This window comes from Ursus maritimus, unplaced genomic scaffold (assembly GCF_017311325.1).
Source record: "Ursus maritimus isolate PB19 unplaced genomic scaffold, ASM1731132v1 scaffold_14, whole genome shotgun sequence".
Lineage (NCBI taxonomy): Eukaryota > Metazoa > Chordata > Mammalia > Carnivora > Ursidae > Ursus > Ursus maritimus.
In genome coordinates, this window is record NW_024423786.1 from 26,791,450 (window position 1) to 26,810,954 (window position 19,505).

General features: G+C 43.4%; 1 protein-coding gene across 1 annotated transcript in view; it reads left to right on the forward strand.

The window, feature by feature from the left end:
* Positions 1-2,189: 2,189 nt before the first annotated feature.
* PRICKLE2 (prickle planar cell polarity protein 2) overlaps positions 2,190-19,505 on the forward strand; it is an 85,749-nt gene continuing 68,433 nt past the window's right edge. The window contains exon 1 of the mRNA XM_008703115.2: positions 2,190-2,368. Coding sequence (XP_008701337.2) covers positions 2,225-2,368 — 144 coding nt within the window. The 5' untranslated portion in view covers positions 2,190-2,224. The remainder of the gene's footprint in view (positions 2,369-19,505) is intronic.

Here is a 19,505-nt window from a genome sequence, read left to right on the forward strand (position 1 = left end):
AATATCATTAGCTATTAAAGAAGTACAAATCAGGGACGCCTGGGTGGCACAACGGTTAAGCATCTGCCTTCGGCTCAGGGCGTGATCCTGGCGTTATGGGATCGAGCCCCACATCAGGCTCCTCCGCTAGGAGCCTGCTTCTTCCTCTCCCACTCCCCCTGCTTGTGTTACTTCTCTTGCTGGTTGTCTCTCTCTCTGTCAAATAAATAAATAAAATTTAAAAAAAAAAGTACAAATCAAAACCACAATAAGATACCACACCATACCCACTAGGATGGAAACAATGGAAAGATTTATTAAAAAGTTTGGCAAGGATGTAGAGAAAATAAAACACTCATGCATTAATGGTGGGAATGTAAAATGGCGCAGCTATTTCTGAAAAACTGTTTGACAGTTCCTCAAAATGTTAAACATATAGTTACCATGTCACCTAACAATTCTACTCCTGGGTATATAGCCAAGAGAATTGAAAACCTATGTTCACACAAAAATACTTGTATGTAAATATTTAGAGCAATAGTCTTCACAAAAGTAATCGTAGTGGAAACAATCCAAATGTCCACCTGATGAATGGATGGACAAAATGTAACTTATGCATACTCCAGAATATTATAATGCAATAAAAGGGAAGGAAAGTTTGTCACATGCTACAACATGGATTAATCTTGAAAACATCCTACTGTATAAAAGAAGCCAGTTTCAAAAAGCTATGTATTGGGGGCGCCTGGGTAGCGCAGTCGTTAAGCGTCTGCCTTCGGCTCAGGGCGTGATCCCGGCGTTCCGGGATCGAGCCCCACATTGAGCCCCACATCGGGCTCCTCCGCTATGAGCCTGCTTCTTCCTCTCCCACTCCCCCTGCTGTGTTCCCTCTCTCGCTGGCTGTCTCTCTGTCACATAAGTAAATAAAATCTTTAAAAAACAAAAAACAAAAAACTATGTATTGCACGGTTCCATACATATGGAGTTTAGAACAGGCAAAGCCATAGAGACAGAAAATAGATTAGTGGTTGTCAGGGCCTGGGGAGAAGGAGAATGTGGAAAGTCACTGCTGATGTGCCCTGGGTTTCTTTTGGGGTGATTAAAATGTTCTAGCATCAAATAGTGGTGATGGTTTCACAACTGTGTGAATGTACTAGAAGCCAGTGATTTGTACACTCTAAAATGGTGCCCTTTATGGTACGGGAATTCTATCTTAACAAAGCTGTTGTCAAAAAAATTAGGCACATGTGGGGATTAGGATTCTGGGCCCTCTCATTGCCTGGATAAAGTGCTATTGAAACTAATTATAAAGATCTGAGTACCACATAGAACAGCTCATTTGCTAAAAATTTTCCTCCTTGATTTCTTTTTCTTCTCTTTTTTATTGGTAGAAGCTAGAAATGCTTTTGTGCTGCTGACATCAACCTTTTTACTGCTTCATCATTTTTGTAGCCATGGAAAAGCGAACAGATGGTAACCTTAAAAGAGAAATGTTCAACTTTGGGGAGAGATTTTATCTTTGGCTGCTACCTTTTGAAATAATTCACATGCATGATCCTCTTGTACTGTATATTAAAAAAAAAACCAATGTAGGAAAGATTTGGGTTTCTGATTAGAATTTCAAACCTATGGAGACATTTAGTAGAGGTGGAAATGTCTTTCCCATGAGATCTTGGGGCTGGATTTGTTTGGTGAGAAAACATATTCTTGCTCTTTTGCTTAAAGAAAATCTCACCTGCAGTTCTCTTTAAAACCACTTTCATTTCCTAAGCTTCTGGGAAGCTTTTATGAAAATGGTTATGTTGTCAGTGTTTGTTAAATCCATTGGTAATATTTCTGGTCAGCATATGTATTTTGTCTATTTAATTACTATTACAGTCGAGAAAATCGCAGTCATGGTCCATATCCAGTGCTCTATCTAGTAAAAGATCTTTTGACATTGCTGTTGGGATATTCGAACATTCGAACGTTCTCATGTTCGAACGTTCTCATGAGGCTTACCTGGTGGCCTCTGACCTCTCGTGACTTTTCCACACGTGCAGCACCACACCTTCCAAGAAGACAGGCGTGCTGTGGGGTGCCACACTAGGTACTCTTGCCAAAAGGTAGTTGCCAAGGTTTGGAAACCAAGGGCAGATGACTGCAGCCAGTTGAAAAATGGCTTCTTTTGCCTGTCTTCTCACCTTCCGCCTTTGCTGCTTGCAGGAAGATCTGTCTGCACTGCAAGTGCCCTCAGGAGGAGCACATGGTGACAGTGATGCCCTTAGAGATGGAGAAGACTGTCAGCAAACTCATGTTTGACTTCCAGAGGAACTCCACGTCAGACGACGACTCGGGCTGTGCCCTGGAGGAGTACGCCTGGATCCCACCGGGGCTGAAGCCTGAGCAGGTACCATTCTTGATGAGGAGGGCAGCTGTGGTTTGGGTGCTGCCCATCCTTCCTCACTCCAGTTCAGAAGGAAGAGTTCACTTTGCTGATTCAGAGAAGTGGTTGGGGCCCCACGGGTTGACAACGTCTGGGGCACCAGTGGGCGCCGAGGAAGAGCAATGAAACCGCGTCCTGCGTGGGCCATTGCTAATTCATTCTGGACTGCCATTGTTAACTGCCAACAGAAGATTGACTAGAAACTTCTCAGAAACATGGGCTTTGAAACATTGGAGAGGGAAACTTGATTTTTGGAAGGGGGAAGGGAGCTGTACATTGGCCATGAATCTTTAAGATTCTTTGTTAAAGGAGAGCAAGGACATAAGGGTTTGTCTTATTTTTCCCAGTGATATATGCTGTGTTTAAATACTAAGTTTGGCCTTGCTTTACAAAGAAAGACATTGGCATTTCCTGAAATATTTGGCGCTACCTACAGGCTGCAAATATTGTTGGCTCGCTCAGATGAACTCGGTTTCTTTCTGTTTCACTGCATTTTTCTCAGTGATGTACAGCCTCTGCGTTGCATTTCTGTACCTGGAGTTTTCTCCTCCACCAGCCTCATGTTGGTTTAGAAGCCCCTTCTTTAAGCTGGACACTCTCATCATCTCTGAGAGGTACACCCCTAGTTTTGCCTTCTGACACAGAGAATGGCTGTCTCTAGTGATCTTCCCTATGTCAGATGTGTGACATTCCAACAGAATGTTTGGAAGCTTAAAATACCCTGAAATTTTAAAGTCAGGGACTTTTGGTGTGATAATGCTTCCAGAAAAAATTCTTTATGATTAGAGAAGACCCAAGAATTTGCAAACAAGTCAAGAGCAGACCTCTAATAACATCTCTTTGATTAGCCGTTTCTCATTTTCTTCTTCCAATATTTGAGGTTGCAAATTGGCACCTGAAATCAGGCACACAGGTAGGATTTGTTTAGCTAGCAAAGTTATTATTTAAAATTTGAATTAGTGACTAATCCTTAAAAATTAGGAGTTATGTAAAAGTTCGTATTTATGTCTTGAAGAAGACCTTCCTAAGCCCTGCAGGCACTTCATTGTCGTGATCTCTGTTCTCATTCTTATGAGGAAAAAAATGTTTTAGAACAGAAACATTCACAGAAAATAATCTCCATGAGGATTTGAGATAGCAGCAGGAAGAAATAAGAACATTTTCTCTCGGTTTGCAGGTTAAGGTTATATCTTTATTTCCGTCTGTTTCGGTGAAGATTGTATTATTAAAGAGTTAGCTTCAGAAGAATGAGAGTATTTGATTGAGTTTGTCTGAACACTCAGACGAGGTGGTGGGTGACTGAATATCTTTGTTTGACATGACCATTCTCCTGCCAGTGTTTGAGCAGGGAGTTTTCACACCTAGATACATCTGTGAGCTTGTTTCATTTTCTTGCTAATCTCATTTCCAGCAGCTTCTAAGAGACCCATCTTTCTTTTGTTCACCTTGCTTTCTGCTAAATTGGGCCCTGAAATTCTAAAGTTAAGTTATTTGGGGTTCCCTGCTTAGGTAGACTCTTCTCTAAGACCATGAAACACCATCATGATTTTTCAGACGCAGAGAAAATTTTCTGTTGGCCCAAGAGAACAGACAATTGCAGAAGCTGGGGCCTTGGCTCAGGTCACCAATTCCAAAAGTGAGTGCTGTTGATAGTATTTTTGGAGGCCGCTTGACTCATCCAAAATGAACATTTTTGGGAAACATAAAACAATTTTTTTTTAATTTGTTTTGACAGAAAACAATTAATGCTATCAAACAAGTGGTTTGAATTATGTCCAATGAATGGATATTCCCATCTCTTACAATTCTGCTATTCTTTGGATGGTTTTCTCTATTCCCTGAATTTCTTCAAACCTATGTGACACAGATGGTTAGGAAGGGCAGTTCTCCAGAGAGACGCTCTCTTCAAGCTGTTTGAAGGGCTGTATGTTTGCCTAATAAAATGGGAGTCTGTATTTAAAGGTGTTTGAAGGGATCATGCTGCATGAAAGAAATGGAATTCCAATTTTAAAATTAGAAGATCTTTTAAAATCTATTACTTATAGAACTATTTCTATGTTTAAAGGTTTTTTAAAAGCTGTGTAGAATGTTCTAAGATTAGACAAATTTGAGACCCTGAATGCTTTTCACTAAAAATGCTGAGGTTTAATATCATCGAGTTGTGTCCGATCTAAGAAAATTCATTTTTCTATCAAGAGAAATTACAGTGGAAGTTACATGCTTTGTGCTACAGGCGAAATACCAAAGACCAGTTAGGGTTGAGAGTCATGTGCTCTCATTTCTGTTAGAAACCTTTCATTTGACTCCCTGATCATGGGGTTGGTAATATACCTTCAGGTGATACTCTTTATTATTCTATTTCTTCTGAGAAATGCCTTCAATTAAAAATAATGCACACGGAAGTCACCTCCCATTGAGGGAGGTGTTTTTGAATAGGGCATTTAATTTCATAAAAAGCTACTAGCTGCAAAACCCAGCCTTCCTAAAGCAGGGCGAAAAGTGATAAATATAATAGGTGATGCCAGAAAGGAGGAGCATTTATGTCGTGATTTTTAACGACCGGACTGAAAAGTCATCAGTGAGGTTGCTCCGATCCTTCCCCTCTGTTCACCTCAAACAAGGTGTGTCGTGTCATCCAGAGAGCCCTCCGGTCCCTGAGCTGCCGTGACTGACCGTCTGTAGTCTTCTTTCAAGCTCCAGTTTGTCTTCAAATCAGTTAATAATACGTGCCCTGTCTTCTAGAGACGTTCTAGTGATCAATTTACAGTAGATGATACTTCAGGAAGAATTTGGAGGATATTTAACAGGCCTTAAGAAAGGCAAGTGGTGAGCAGGGTTTCTGTACCTGAACACTATTGGAATTCTGAGCTGGATAATTCTTTGCTGTCGGGGCTGTCCTGTGCAGGGTAGGATGATAAGCAGCTTCCTTGGCTTCTGCCCACTGGATCCCAGTAGCACACACCACCCACTCCCCCAGACCTTGGGGTGACCACACCTGTCTCCAGGGAGTGCCCAGTGACCCGGAGGGATGGGTTGGGCACCCCCGTTGAGAACCACTGAATCGACGTGATGTTAAAACCTAAAGGATCTGTCAGCAAAATTCTGGCCCAGTCAAGACATAAAAGGCTGACTCACATCAGCAGAAATTTGTTCAAGTGCCTACCATGTTCTAGGTCCAGTTCCATAGCTGCTCCCTTGTAACAAGGTCAGGTACTTGGCGGAGTGAAAACATGGTGATCCCTCGCTGCTTGAACAGAGGCCAGTGCTCTGCGAACAGACCCCGCTGTGCCTAATGTCAAAGGAGGGATGGGAGGGGTGTGAGGAGCAGGCAGTGGTGGGTGCCTCACCTCTGTTCTCCAAAACAGAAGTCGCTTTCTCCTTTTGTGTAGGGAAAACGGGCTCATTGAAAAAACAGAGAAAGAAAAAAAAATATGAGACACCTAAGGAAGTATGGATCAAAATCACCCATAATTTCACCAATCAAGAAGTATTGTTCTGCAACCTTTATTGTATATGTGCAGCAAGCATCTTTATAATAGGAGAACTTTCCGTTTTGTTTCGGGCAAAGATGCGATGGTGCCGTCCACTTACCCTGATCTTTGTTCCCCTCATGTATTGTGAACAGATTTGGTATCTGTGTTTCTAGATCCAGGTTATCCTTTGGAATGGTTGTCTGGTCCTCATTGGTGGTTGCTTACCTGCAGTTGTCCCACCCACCACTAGGGAGCATTTGGAAATGTATGTTTAGAAGGAGGTAGTTAGTGTCAAAACAGTTCCACAAGCATTAAAATGGGTAGAGGCTTGAGATGCTTAACATCCTGAAGATTACCAGATGATTCTGCACAAAGAAAAAGCCATCCCTCCCGAAGGCCACGAGTAGCTCCATCGAGCACCCCTGGGCTGAAGGGTTATTTTTGACCGTGTGCCTTATTGGCAGCTTTCCTCTGCATTAAATAAGGGGCAGCGGCCATCCGTCTTGTACATTTGCCTGTTCCTCCTTCACAACAATTCTCAGAGGTGGGGTGGTCTCATGTAAACCTTTCTGAGGCTTTTGATTTATTGTGACAAACTGCTGTCCAGAAAGGGTGTAACTGGTGAGTCTTCTGGATGGATCGTCTTCATTGGGTACATATGGATGTGTTTTTTCTATTAATTCTCATTGCTCCGTGCAAACCCGAAGAGACCAACCGATTGCATCTCCTGAGTGAATTCCTTTCCATCAGTGTTTTGGATACGCTGAGTATCTGTAGAGGGTTCTCGAGTATGAATGCCCGAATCCTTGGTCTCCAAACATTAGTAATACTACCTTGTCCTTAACTGTGGTTTTGCGCATAAAGAGTGGCAATTCAGTTACTGGTCTGGAAGTCTCAACTTGCACATCAACCCCTCACAGGAAGGATGAAGAAATCAGGAGCAACCGTCCAGTGTTTGGCTTTCCAGTACTCTCTACAGGAGAGGGGGAATTAGTTGGTTCTGAGCCCTGTGAAAGTCTAGAACGATTTCTCTTGGAGGTACATACAATTCTTGGTTTGGCTTTTAATTCAGTGACGGTTGCTCATCCGTCAGGTATCAGATGAGATGTGTTTCCTCAAGGAGCTTCTGTGACCACCTCCTAGTCCCAGTACAAGATTAGGTCCCCAGGTATATGCTTTGTAGCAATCCCTGCTACTTTCCTTATTAACACTTTTCAAACATAATTAGATACTTACTGGTGTAATTACCTGTTGGATATGTATCTCCTCCACTTTGCTCTAAGATCCAAGAGGGCAGCCATCTTGTCTGCTGTGCTCTTCAGGAATCCCCCAGCCCCTCGCACAGAGCCTGACCCCTGGCAGCCACCCAACTAATGGTTGTTACAAGTCAGGCAGAGGACGTCATGCAGAAGCAGACAGGCTCAGGATTGCACCACACGGAAAGAGAAAAGTCTTCAAAATGTTTTTTCTGCATAAAGGATGATTCAGTATCGATTTTTCCTCCTCCTTGTGCTTCTCTCAAAGGCACGTGTTCGAAGCAGATTCCCCAACCATCTCGAGTGCCTCAGGGCCCCCGACAAGGGGCAGGAGACAAGTGGCATGTCCCGAGGACCGTGCCCTGGCACATGCCTACAGCAGCGCTGCTGGCTCCAAGACTGTGGGCTGGAGCCGGGGGTGGGAGCCAAGGGCCTGGCCGGGAAGCATTTGTGTCCCCATCCAAATGCGCGGAGCCTCTTGGGACCCACGGTGTGAGGAGGAAGCAGCGTGGTCCGGGGGAGGAACCAACCTCGCCTCTGCGGTCAGGCAGGTCTGGCTGCTGCTCTATCCCTTCCTGACCTCAGCAAAGATGTGCAGTTTTCTCATCGTCATGATGATGATGACAGTGGAGAAAATTATTAACACTTGTCACGTGCCCCCCAGCTTTTCACTTTGCTCACAGGATTCCTTTTCCATTCTCAAAGCAACCTTATTTGGAAATTCTTATTCCTGTCTCTGTTTCAGAGGTGAATAAAGCAAGGCTCAGAGAAATTCAAAAAACATGCCCCTGGTCACACAGCTGATCAACAGAGACCATCTCAGCCAAGCTGACCTGGGAGCTGGTCCTCTCAGACCTGTAGGCCACAGACACTGCCCTGGGCCCCAAATGAGGGCATGTGTGCACACGGAAGGTGCTCCGTAAAGTGGTTGTCACCTCCCTGCCCTTCTGTGAAGCTGTAGTGACACTGATGACCACTGTCCCGAGTGGGCAGGAAGAGGGTGAAAGGAACGTAGGGCCGACCAGGACAGAGGAAGGTTAGGTGGGCATGGAGGAGGTGAGTGAAGCATGGGCTGAACGGGAGTCCTGGGTTCCTTCTTGGCCTTCTCAGAGGCTCGCAGTGAAGTCATTTTGAATTCTGCCGGTCCAGAGGCCTTTCTGTTGCCCAGGTTGTCTGCTGTGTGCATTGCAAAGGTGCCACATCTTTCTGACGCACTTCCAGTTCCGCTGAGCCAGAGCAGCTTGGACGGGGGCCCATGCGGAGCCACCTGACTGAATTCTCTCGCAACCCAGTCAGGTTTCTGGGCTGAGCTTGGCCACCCACCTCCCTCAGTGCCTGAGGGCTCCTGCCACTTCACAGCCACCAGGGCTGGGAGGAGTGAGTCCCTGGGGCATTTTCTGTGGGCTGCTCAGAGTGCAAAGAGGGCCTTCCCACAAAGAAGAATATCCCACAAACTGCCCCCCGGGGATCAGCGGGTCAGCGGCAGGTATCACTCCTGGCTCTGGCCTCTCTTGGCCACTTAGAGCCTCTTTAGCACCTGTCTCTAATGGGTGGGCTTCTTGGCAGTGCTCCACGGGATTGCGTTCCCCCTAAAAGTGTACAGAGTGAATCAGAGAGAACGCTGGAGATTTGGGGGAAGAGGGAATAGCAATGGGCTTTTCTTCATGCATTCATTCACTTACTCGGGAGACACGCGTGTGTATCTACTATGCTTCAGGCACTGTTCTAGGCACTGAGGCTAAAACAGTAAACAAGATAAGGTTTCTGCTAGATTGTATTTGTAAGGGGGTGGGTGTTAGAAACATAAATTAGAAAACAAATAGATGTTCAAGATCATTCAAGATGGTGATACATGAAAAAAGAACAATAATGTTAATAACGGTGATGTAAACATTTAGGGAACTCTTCCAGTGTCAGACATGATCCTGGGTGCTTTACAAGTGCTGTCCCATTTAATCCATGCCACAAAGAAAATACAGCAGCTTCTGTGACAATGGAGGTTAGCCAGAGTGTTGGAGGGACCGGCTAATCTAGACCGATTGGTCAGGGACAGCCTCTCTGGGGAGGTGGTATTTGAACTGCTGCTGAAGGACGTACAGAAGGCGGCCATGCAAAGATCTGGCTTGTTGCAGATGTTACAGGACCCATTTGTGTGAAGCTCAGAAGTGAAATAAAATCAGTATCAACTTTGCATTTGCATGAAGAATTTGGGCAGGGGTTGGCGAGTGCTTTGGGGAGAGATGAATGGAGCCCATGCAGTGTCCAGCTCTGGCCAAGGCATCCGTGGATGTGAAGCCTGGAAAACCCCACTGTCTTTTTAGCCCCGGGAAATCGAAGGAGGCTTCACACCCATCACCTCGATGTTTCTGTCTGCAGGTGAGGACAAGGCAACAGAGAGCCCCTCATACGGATACTCCCTGTAGGTTTCTGTCTGTGCGTTTTGTCTGATGCCCTACCTTCTTAAATGTCAGCCTGTCAGAGGGAGTCACATGTTGTCTTGTTCACAGAGTGTGCTTGGTCCCTAAAAGAACGTCTGATACTTATTACCCATCCGATAAACAGATGTTACCTGAATAAACAATAGCTGATTTCATCCTTGTACAAAATCCCTCCCTCTTCCCGTGAATCCCTTGCCACTCAGAGAGGATCAGAAACTCGACCAGGTTGCCACGGATAGGAAGGGGCGGAGTCACGGCTCACCCGGGCTGTCTTCTCCACTCCACTGCCAGTTTGGGCTCTTCCCCCTCCACCCCTCTTTCTTCTGCGGCGATCCACCCAGGATATCACAGCCAAGGACGCCGATGTGGCGTGTGTTGGAAGAGCCGGCGGCATGTGTCACACAAGGCTCTTTCATTCTCAGGGTAGGGAAGGTTCCCCTAATCTCAGGTTGATCCTGGTGACTAAGGGATTCCTCTTTTCTCCACCTCCTGTTTCCCCATCAACGGCAGAAAGCAGGAAACTTCAAAGGCTGATTTTCCCCCATCAACAATCCCTGTTTCTCTCTGGCTCTCCTCACTCTCTCATCCTGGCTGACAGCCCACACAGTGAGAGCCACATGTCCTCTTCCTCCTGCACTGGCCCTCCTGCCTGTGCAGCGTCACGGACCCGGGCACTCAACCCTGATGCTCATTCATTCAGCAGATATTCAGCTCTGTGCCGGGCACTGAGGGACGGGCGTGAGCAAACAAGTCTCCTTGCCCTTCTGGAGCTGACATCGTAGGAGAGGCTACAGACAAATTAGCCGTTTGTCTATACAAGTGAACAAGATATGTGCAAAAAATTATGTCTGTTGGAAAAGCAATAAAAACGGGAGATAAGATTTAGAGCCAGAGCAGACATACTTTTTCTGTGAAGAGCCGTGTAGTAAATATTTTAAGCTTTGGAGGATATATAACCTCTGTCCCAAATACCGATGTTGTAGTGGGAAGGCAGTCATAGACAGTATGTAGACGAATGGGCATGGCCAGGTGACAAGAAAACTTTATTTACAAAAATAGTCAGTGGGCCTGATTTGACCCAAAGGCCGTAGTTTGCTGGTCCCTGATTTAGAGAAGCTACTTTAGATGGGGTGGCCAGGGAAAGCCTCTCCAAGGAGATGACATTCGAGCTGAGTTGTTCTGTAGAATGATGGTTAGATTACCCACATTTTGTCAGCCAAGGCCAGTGGTTTTCAAAGTATGGGTCCCCTACCAGCAGCATGAGGTACTTTGCCACCTGGGAACTTACTGGAAAAGGCAGATTTCCAGGCTCTGTTCCTTTGAAGGTGGGCCCAACATTCTTTTTGGACAGAGACTTCAGGTGTTTCTGATACATGTCCAAGTTTGAAAACTGCTGCTCTAGGGTAACGGAAAAACCAATGTTAGAAATATATGGCTCTCCCAGTTAGTAGCTGTGTGACCTGGGCTGCCCTGAGCTTCACTCATTTCGTCTGTAAATGAAGAGCTCGCGCCCAGGTGTGAAGAAGCTGTGAGGACTAACTGGATTTGTCTCCAAAGAGCCTGGGAGATGCTGACCCCTAGGTGGTCCTCATGAATGGTGGCTGCTGTCATCACCCCAGTCATTATTGGGTCTTCAAGACACTGCAGCAGAGTTGCCTGTGGGTCATCACTGGGGATGAACCCCAGAAGCTGCCCCCTTCCTTCGGCATCCTGCCCCTGGCTGACGTCTCCTGAATATGGCCTGAATAGAAGGTTGTTTGTTAAAGGAGAATTCAGGATGCTTTCGTAGTCCTTTCACTGGTCCTATTCCTCAGCCCTCTCCTTGGCCTGCTCACTCAGAAAATGCTCTGGTCCCTGTTATTGTAGAAGCATGAGTTTTACAGCTGTGACTCACCCCTGGGCTGGGTCCACAGTGCCAGCAACCAGCTTTGCCATTCACTTTCGGGCTATTGACAGTTTGTTCTTTTTAATGTGTGAAGCTGTTTACGCCAAGAGGGACAGAGGCTGCAGATCTGGGGGAAGGGAGAGAAGAATGACAAAATGGTTCATCTCTCTAGGCCTGCTGGGGGTTCTGGTTCTTAAGAAGGGAACGTACAATCAAATCATGCCTCTAAAAACCCCACAAACACCATCATTAGACTCACCAGCCGTTTGCACTACCACCTTCATTTCATTATTCCATCAGTACACGCTGAGCTCAAAATGGAATTTCATGGCTGCAGTGAGACGCATGGCTCCCCAGCTGGATTGGATTACATTTTCTAAGCGGCCTCTCCTGTGTTCACCTTCCCTGTCACTCATCCCAGGGCTGTCGGTGCGGTGTGAGAGGTGAGTGGGGAAGGAAGGTAGAAGGAGGCCCCACAACAATCTCAGGAAATCAGTCACATGAATGATGGATGCCGTGTTGATCTTGGCTCCAGAAATGCTCTGACATCATCACATGGCAATGGGAAATATGCCTGTGTGCACTCTTCAATAAAACTGCCTGTTAATGAACTTATTTTCAACGGAGCTGTCAGAGATGGGACTAGAAGCTGGGTTCAGGCTTCAGGGCCTCTGCTGGATTACATCAGCAGCCCTGTGGCCAGGGTCCCCGAGCAGGGCCTTGTCAAGGCTTGTGTGCAGAGTGTGATGCCTAGAGAAACCAAGATTCATCTGCAAACACAGGAAAGGAGAGCTGCCATGGAGGTTTCTAGCTTTCAAGATGGATGGCCCCCGCCTTTATAGTAGATGCTTTCCGGGATGCTCAGGATGGCGAGCGGGCCTCAGGCCGTGGACATCCTGCCTGAGTGCGTGGCTACCCGCCTTTTCTGTGGACTGAGCGGCCTACGCTGTGAGCTGCTGTGACAGCTGATTTACTCTCAGGTTGATCTCTGCCTTATGACTCATGAGCTATTTTGAGTAATTTCATAGGATGGTTGGATGAGTCTACTATCAAGTCGATTAATAACTAATCTCCACCTATCCATCTGTTTCTCTGTACACTCATTCATTCACTTTGCACTCAGCCATTTATTCATTTGACCGTTATTTATTAAGTCATCGTTACCTGCAGACCCTTAGTCCAGGTGGGATTCCAGTGTAGCTGTTTCCCGAGTCCAGTATCAAACAGGTGCTTCCCAGCCCGTCTGGAGATTTTGCTTTGCGTGACGCGGACTCATTCACAGGCAGATGGAGACAGCCCTCTTTGTGGAAGATCCACTCGCAGACTTGAGGCTCTGTGCTGCTCTCCCATGCCTTCTGTCTTTGAAGTCCCTATTCCTCCCAGCTCACAGTGTTCCAGAGCATGAGCTTGGACCCTCGCTCGCTCTGTGTTCAAATCCTAGCAGTGTTGCTCCCAGACATTGACCAAGTTCATCTGCCTTCATGAGCTTTCTGTTCATCTGAAAAATGGGAACATCATTATCTGACGATAGCATGGTTGTAAGGATTAAATGAGACAACACCTTAAACGTGGGGCTTTCTTTTTAATAGTGGAAAATCGGAAGTAAACCCCATGTCCGTCAATGGATGAGTAGATAACAAAGTGTGTCGTACCTGTAGAGTAGAATATTATTCTGCAATAAAAAGGAATGGACTCTTGAGACGGGCAACAACATGAAGGAATCAAAAAATCATTATTCTGAGTGAAAGAAGCCAGACCAAAAAATTCCATACTGTATGATTCCATTTATATAACACTCTAGAAAATTTAATCTATAGTGACAGGAAGCAGATCAGTGGTTACTTGGGGATAGGAGGGGTGGGGAGAGTGGGAAGGAGGAATGGCAAAAAGGAAGAGAACCCTTTTGAGGGTAATAGCGTTTTTTTTCTCTATCTTGATTATGCTGATGGTTTTATGGTGAGATATATATATGTATATATGGCAAACTTTATCAAGTTATATACTTTGAGTATGTGCAGTTTATTGTATCTCAGTTATTTCAGTCTAGTGACTGAATGAATGAACTTGCTCTTTAGCAGAAAGGAAGGAAAACATCTTCTCATACCAATAGTGGGTTCTGCCTAGGGTTCTGTGGTTGCCTCAGGATTTCATGGGGCCTTTTGGCCAAGTGCTGTCAGAAGGAATTTGTTTAGTATTAATTATGCACAATAAAAAGGAGATTGGGGACAGAACTCATCAACATCCAGATGAAGGGCACTGAAAAATCAGTTCCACAGACTGGCTCATTTCATCATCTCTGCAAATTCTCTAGGACAGTGCTTAATATGTAGTTGACCCTCAATAAATAGTGGTGGCAATTGTTATTGCTCTGGCTGATTAAAACTCAGTGATCAGATCTTGCTAAAAGAAACTAATTACTTAGGCAATTTCTGAACCTGAATTTCCTGCACCAAATGGATAAATTCATAAGCTCTCACTTGAGAGGGGATCAGGGCCACTGCATACAGTTGTACAGTTTGTGCACTGCACAAAGGCTCCCAGCCAAGGGGGTGATTGGGGGCTGATAGTCACCTGTGCTCTGATGATTCCCAAAAGGAGTACCTTTTATTTAGCATAAGGCACCTTGCATCTTACCTTGCTGTGTTTCTTAAGAGATTGGGGGCTTTTTCTAATTTGTAGGTGGGAGGGTATCTGTGTAATTTCCATAAAGGTACCAAAAAGTCTAGCAGCAACATAGAAGGGACTGTAAACATTAACTAGCCTAGCTTATTGATGACTTTATTTCTTATTTCCCTGCAATCCTGAGGTTTTGGGAAATCTATTGTCTGACCCTTGCCAAAGAATATTAGAGAAAGTGGTATTCCAGTCCTCGGTGGCATTGAGTAATTAGTAGTAGAAAGGAGGGAGATTTTTTTTCCTTCCAGTTTTGATGGTCAAGATCATGAATACTTCATGTCCCTTTCTATTTTCTCCTTCCTCTTTCACATTGAACAAATCATTGCAAACATAATAGCCTTGGACAGAGAGGTAGGCAGGGGAAGGTGCTGAAATACCAACCAACCAATTTTGCTAAGCACTTGGCACCTCTTTTCATGTTTGAGGGAGAGGTTCAGATCAGTGTGGATAAATTCGACATTGAGCTTGTGCATGATTTTGAAGTATCCATCTTCTCCTGAACCCCATTGCTATGTGGATAATCAAGTATTCATCTGGATGATGACTATTACATGAGAAACAGCTCTGCTAAAATCAGGTCTGTGGGTAGTCCTTCCCAAGCATAGGGATTAAAAGCCCTAAATGTGGTGTCAGACACACCAGGAACCCGATCCACGTCTGCCACTCTCTGTCTGTATTTATGATTAGAGCAAGTTATTTTACCTTGGTGAAGTCATTTTTCCTCATTTGTGAAATGAGGTTGTAATGGTTCCTAGTGTTAGATAGACTTACCGGTTGGAAAGTCCAATTGGTGTGAAAACACTTTTCTTGGAAAGGCCTATCTGTGATAACAAAACTGAGATCTAAGTCTGAAGTGGTAGTCCAGAGAATGGGGGGAGAGCGTGGGCAGATACAAGAACGACAGAAATGAGACCACAGGAATTATTGAACCTAAACCGTGCATTTGATGCTTAAGAACACAATCTGAGACAAAGCGTACGATTCTCATGTTGTCACATAGGGCCAGAATTTGATCTACTTGACCACTCTTCCCCGTACAACATCAGGGAAAGTACTTAAGGACGGTAGATCAGACAGATAGAAAAAGGGGGCATTCAAGTCCAGAAAAAGTTGTGAATCAGAAAATTCAGTTTCAGACAGTAGTATTTCTAAGTGATCTTGACCAAGTTTCCTAGCACTGTATAGCTTCCATTTCTCGTTTAGAAAATAAGGATATTAAATCTTTCCTCCCAATATAAAGTAAGAATAAAGAAGGTAATGTTTCCAAGTTATTAGAAAAAAACATGATAGCGTTAGTGAGCAATAATTACTATTGATGTAATATCCTCTATTGCCTTCATAATTTTTTGCCTTTTTGATCTTTCGGTGGCTGAGAACGGCATCTAAAAATGCCTCATTGTATTTATGGGTTTGTTTATCCTTGTATTTCTGTTTTTGCTTTATATGTTTTGAGGCTATATTTTGGGTACCTACAAGTTTATAGTTACACTATATTTTTCTAGATGTTTCCTTTTATTATTTTGTAGCACCCCTTTTTAGTGTTTTTTGCATTTGATTTATTTTAAAATGAAAATCATTTTTATAGCTTTTAAAAAGCTTATGAATGCTGCATTAATAATATTTTCCTGAAACATAAAAAGTGAACCAGTGGCTATTACAAAGTGATCAACAAATTGTATCACTACCAATTTTGAAATGACCAAGGATCAGTTAATCGTTACTCAATTGTACCATCCCTTTTCATCACTACTAATTATATTGATTCAAATCCTGGTTTGTATAGTGTTAACATTGCACACTAGCTTCCTTTTGGTGAATAATTGCAAGACTGTGCTTCTTCATTCCTTTACTTCAACCTTTTCTTATGGGTTTGTCTTGAGTAAGTAGCATATGATGGATAATGTGTTTTTCTTTTTAATCCAAACTGATCATCTATCTTTTAATTGATGGATATGATATATTTACATTTGTTATGGTAACTCAGATAATTATTACTACCATTTTTTGTTGTTTTGTGTTTGCCATCTTTCTTCCTCTACTTTTTTCTATTTTCTTGACTTCTATTTTTTAATAGAAGTTTCCTTCATTTTCCTTTATTTTTGGAAAGCTGTGAAATATGTTCCTATTTTTGTAGGGGTGGCTCACCATTTCCCAACATCCAGCCATGCTGGACCCCTTGCCACTCTTCACGTACCCTGAGCTCCCTTCAACCTCAGGGTGTTCACATGTCGTTCATTTTAAACAAGTATCAATGTTTCCATCCTCCTCCTAACTATGACAGGGAACTTCTGTGATGTCCTTTTAGTACCATGTCTTAGATTACTTGTGAAAGAGTTTTCCCTCCCATCTTAAAAAGCCTGCATGTCAGTATGCTTTCCAGCCACCTCACTTGAGTTCATATTTGCTCAAGTGTAAGAAGACAATTTAAAATCAAAATTGTATCAGTACTAATGATTTTGACGATTTTGAGATCATTTCATGTCTTTTTTACATCTTTATTCCCCTTTCTTAACATAGATAAGGACTTGGAAACTCCCCATTTTTATAGGTCTGCTTTCTAAAAAATATATAGTAAAATTAAGGTTTTGCTTTTCTTTTCATCTATTTTCTGCTGATTTCCAAAAAGGTTTTAGAGGAATGTTCAGTACACTAAAACAAGAGTAAAGATTGCTATAGGCAACAAGGGAAAATATTGTAATTATGACAGAAGACCAAGACTACAGGGTACTACTACAACTGGACACTGTTGTTGGCTAAGCACATAACGATATCTACTGTTTTTAGCATGAGATTGTGGTTACAACATGTGGATGACCATTGTTTTACACTAGACCGTCAGGAATGTCAGGATGCTGGAGTGCCTGCCGGAACCACCTATGTGGGTCTGAGCCTAGTTGATATTGAATTCTCTTTTCTCACAATTATTGGCCAACACTTTTGATTCTTCTCATGCCACTTCTAAAATAATAAGGAGACTATCTTGAGTGAGGAAGAGGTGCTGTATAATGGAAATTCTGTGATCTGTGAAATGTTAAGTTATCGCCCTGAGGCTGAAAAGTCAGAAGAAATAACTTGCCCAGTTACCAGTGGTGATTTATCTCTTCGGTCTTCTCTGTGAACGGCTGAGTTTCACATCCTCTCATTTGTTACAGATACTGATGGCTGGGGCCAGTGTCTCCTCTGGAATCTTTAATTGTCTTATTAAAAACAGAAGGAAAGTTGCTTATAAAATGACTTAAACATAAGCCTGGATATATTGTCTGACTCATTTTTCCCCCCACTGATTTTCACCAGATTTCAGAGAAGTGTTAGTGGAGAAGAACATTTGGTCCCAACATGTAATAAAAATTACTCTCAAGTAGTCAAGTTCATAGAGACAGAAAAGAGAATGATGGTTGAGCCGGGGAGGGGAAGCAGGAGTTGGGGAGTTAGTATTTAATAGCTATGGAATTTTAGTTTAGAAAGATGAAAAAGTTCTAGAGATGGATGGTGGTGATGCTTGCCCAACAATGTACTTAATGCCACTTTAAAATGGTTAAAGTGGTAAGTTTTATATTATATGTTTTTTACCACAAAATAAATATATAAAATAATAAACTAATAAAATTTTAAAATGTACTGTTAGGAATTGGAGCAGTCGTTTCAAAGACCACATGGTCTTTTTTGGGGATAAACTCGAGCACATTATCTTCTCTTGCATAGACCTCAAAGAAAAAAGTTCATCAAGCCTGAGTCAGTTCACACGATCCTTACCCCGTAACATTCAAAGCATGCACGTTACCAAATAATTCTGTGGATTTCCACCTTCTTTGGCGTTCCATTTGGTCCATGTGGTTTTCATGATTAAGCAGCCACTCTAGACTGTTCATTATTCAAGGCTTTAGCAGGAATCTCAAGCTTGATGAATGAACTGTGACTGCATTGGCCATTTATTCGTCAAATACTTAGGGCAGAGTGTAATCCTGTGCCTGGTTTATGAAGACAGTGTAGTGAAGTGGAAAGAGAATGAGCTTTGAAGTCAGACCTAAATTGGAATCCTGGGTAAGCCCCTTACTCCTGAGCAGGTCAAATAGATTAGAATCGAGCTGATTCTCATTATTCACAGAGTATTTGCAAATTCGCCTGTTCATCATCAAAATTTGTTTGTGACCCCCAAATCAATACCCATAGGACTTTTGCAGTTATTCCCTGACTTGTGTGGAGGGGTGAAAAAACCGAATCATCCAGCATGCACACAGCCAGTTGTGGTTGGACAAGGCAATGCTTTGCCTTTGTTTCAGCTTGCATAAAATAAAGAAGCATGCTTTTTGTTGTCTGCTTAGTGCTACGTGTTTTGCGTTTGGTGATTTCACTGTTTAAGTTGCCTCTCAAGCTCGGTGCTAGAGGGCTGTCTGATGTTCCTGAGGGCAAGAACCCTGTGAGATCTCTCATGGAGAATATATGTTCAATAGATAATAATAGATCTTTACACAGTATGAGTTATAGTGCTGCCAACCATGAGTTCAATGTCAATGAGTCAACTATATATATGTAGTTAGAACAAGGTCTTGTATTGATCCACTGACAAAAATGTGACCAGAGGTTGGCAGGAACTTAGTCCTGTATTTCCCCTAGGAGCAGCAGTTTCCTTGCCAGTACTTTATAGACTAGAACTACCATGAATAACAAGAAGTAACTGCACTGTCCTTTCCAAAAGGTAGTGTATTGTTCACACACCACGCCATTCTTTCTCTGCTATAGTGGGTATTAGGGCTGTCCGCAAATGATTGACTCCTGCTTCTTCCAGGCACATGCAAATTAGGCAGGACCACGTGACTTGCTTTAACCAATGAAATATATGCAGAAGTTGCAGGCTTCACATCCAGATAAAAGCATTTAATTGCCAGTGTTCAGCTCCAGTCTTTGTTTTTTCTGCTGCCATCATCGTGGAGGCACATAGTAATACTGAGCCTCGACTACCTGGGTCTCTGCCTACTCATATCAGAGATATAGTGTAAGTGAGAAATAAAACTGGTATGGATAAGGCTTTTGTATACAGAATATATAAAGAACTCCTATAACTCAACAACAAAATAAAAAACAATTAAGAAATAGGCAAAGAACTTGAATAGAGACTTTTTTTTTAAAGATTTTATTTTTTTTATTTAAGAGAAAGAGAGAAAGCATGAGCAGGGAGAGGGGCAGAGGGAAAAGCAGACTCCCCGCTGAGCGGGGAGCCGACACAGGGCTCAACCCCAGGGCGCTGGGAGCATGACCTGAGCTGAAGGCAGACACTTAACCAACTGAGCCACCCAGGCACCCAAACAGAGACTTTTCCAAAGATCAACAAATGGCTAATAAGGACTTGAAAAGACGCTCAAGGTCATTATTCAT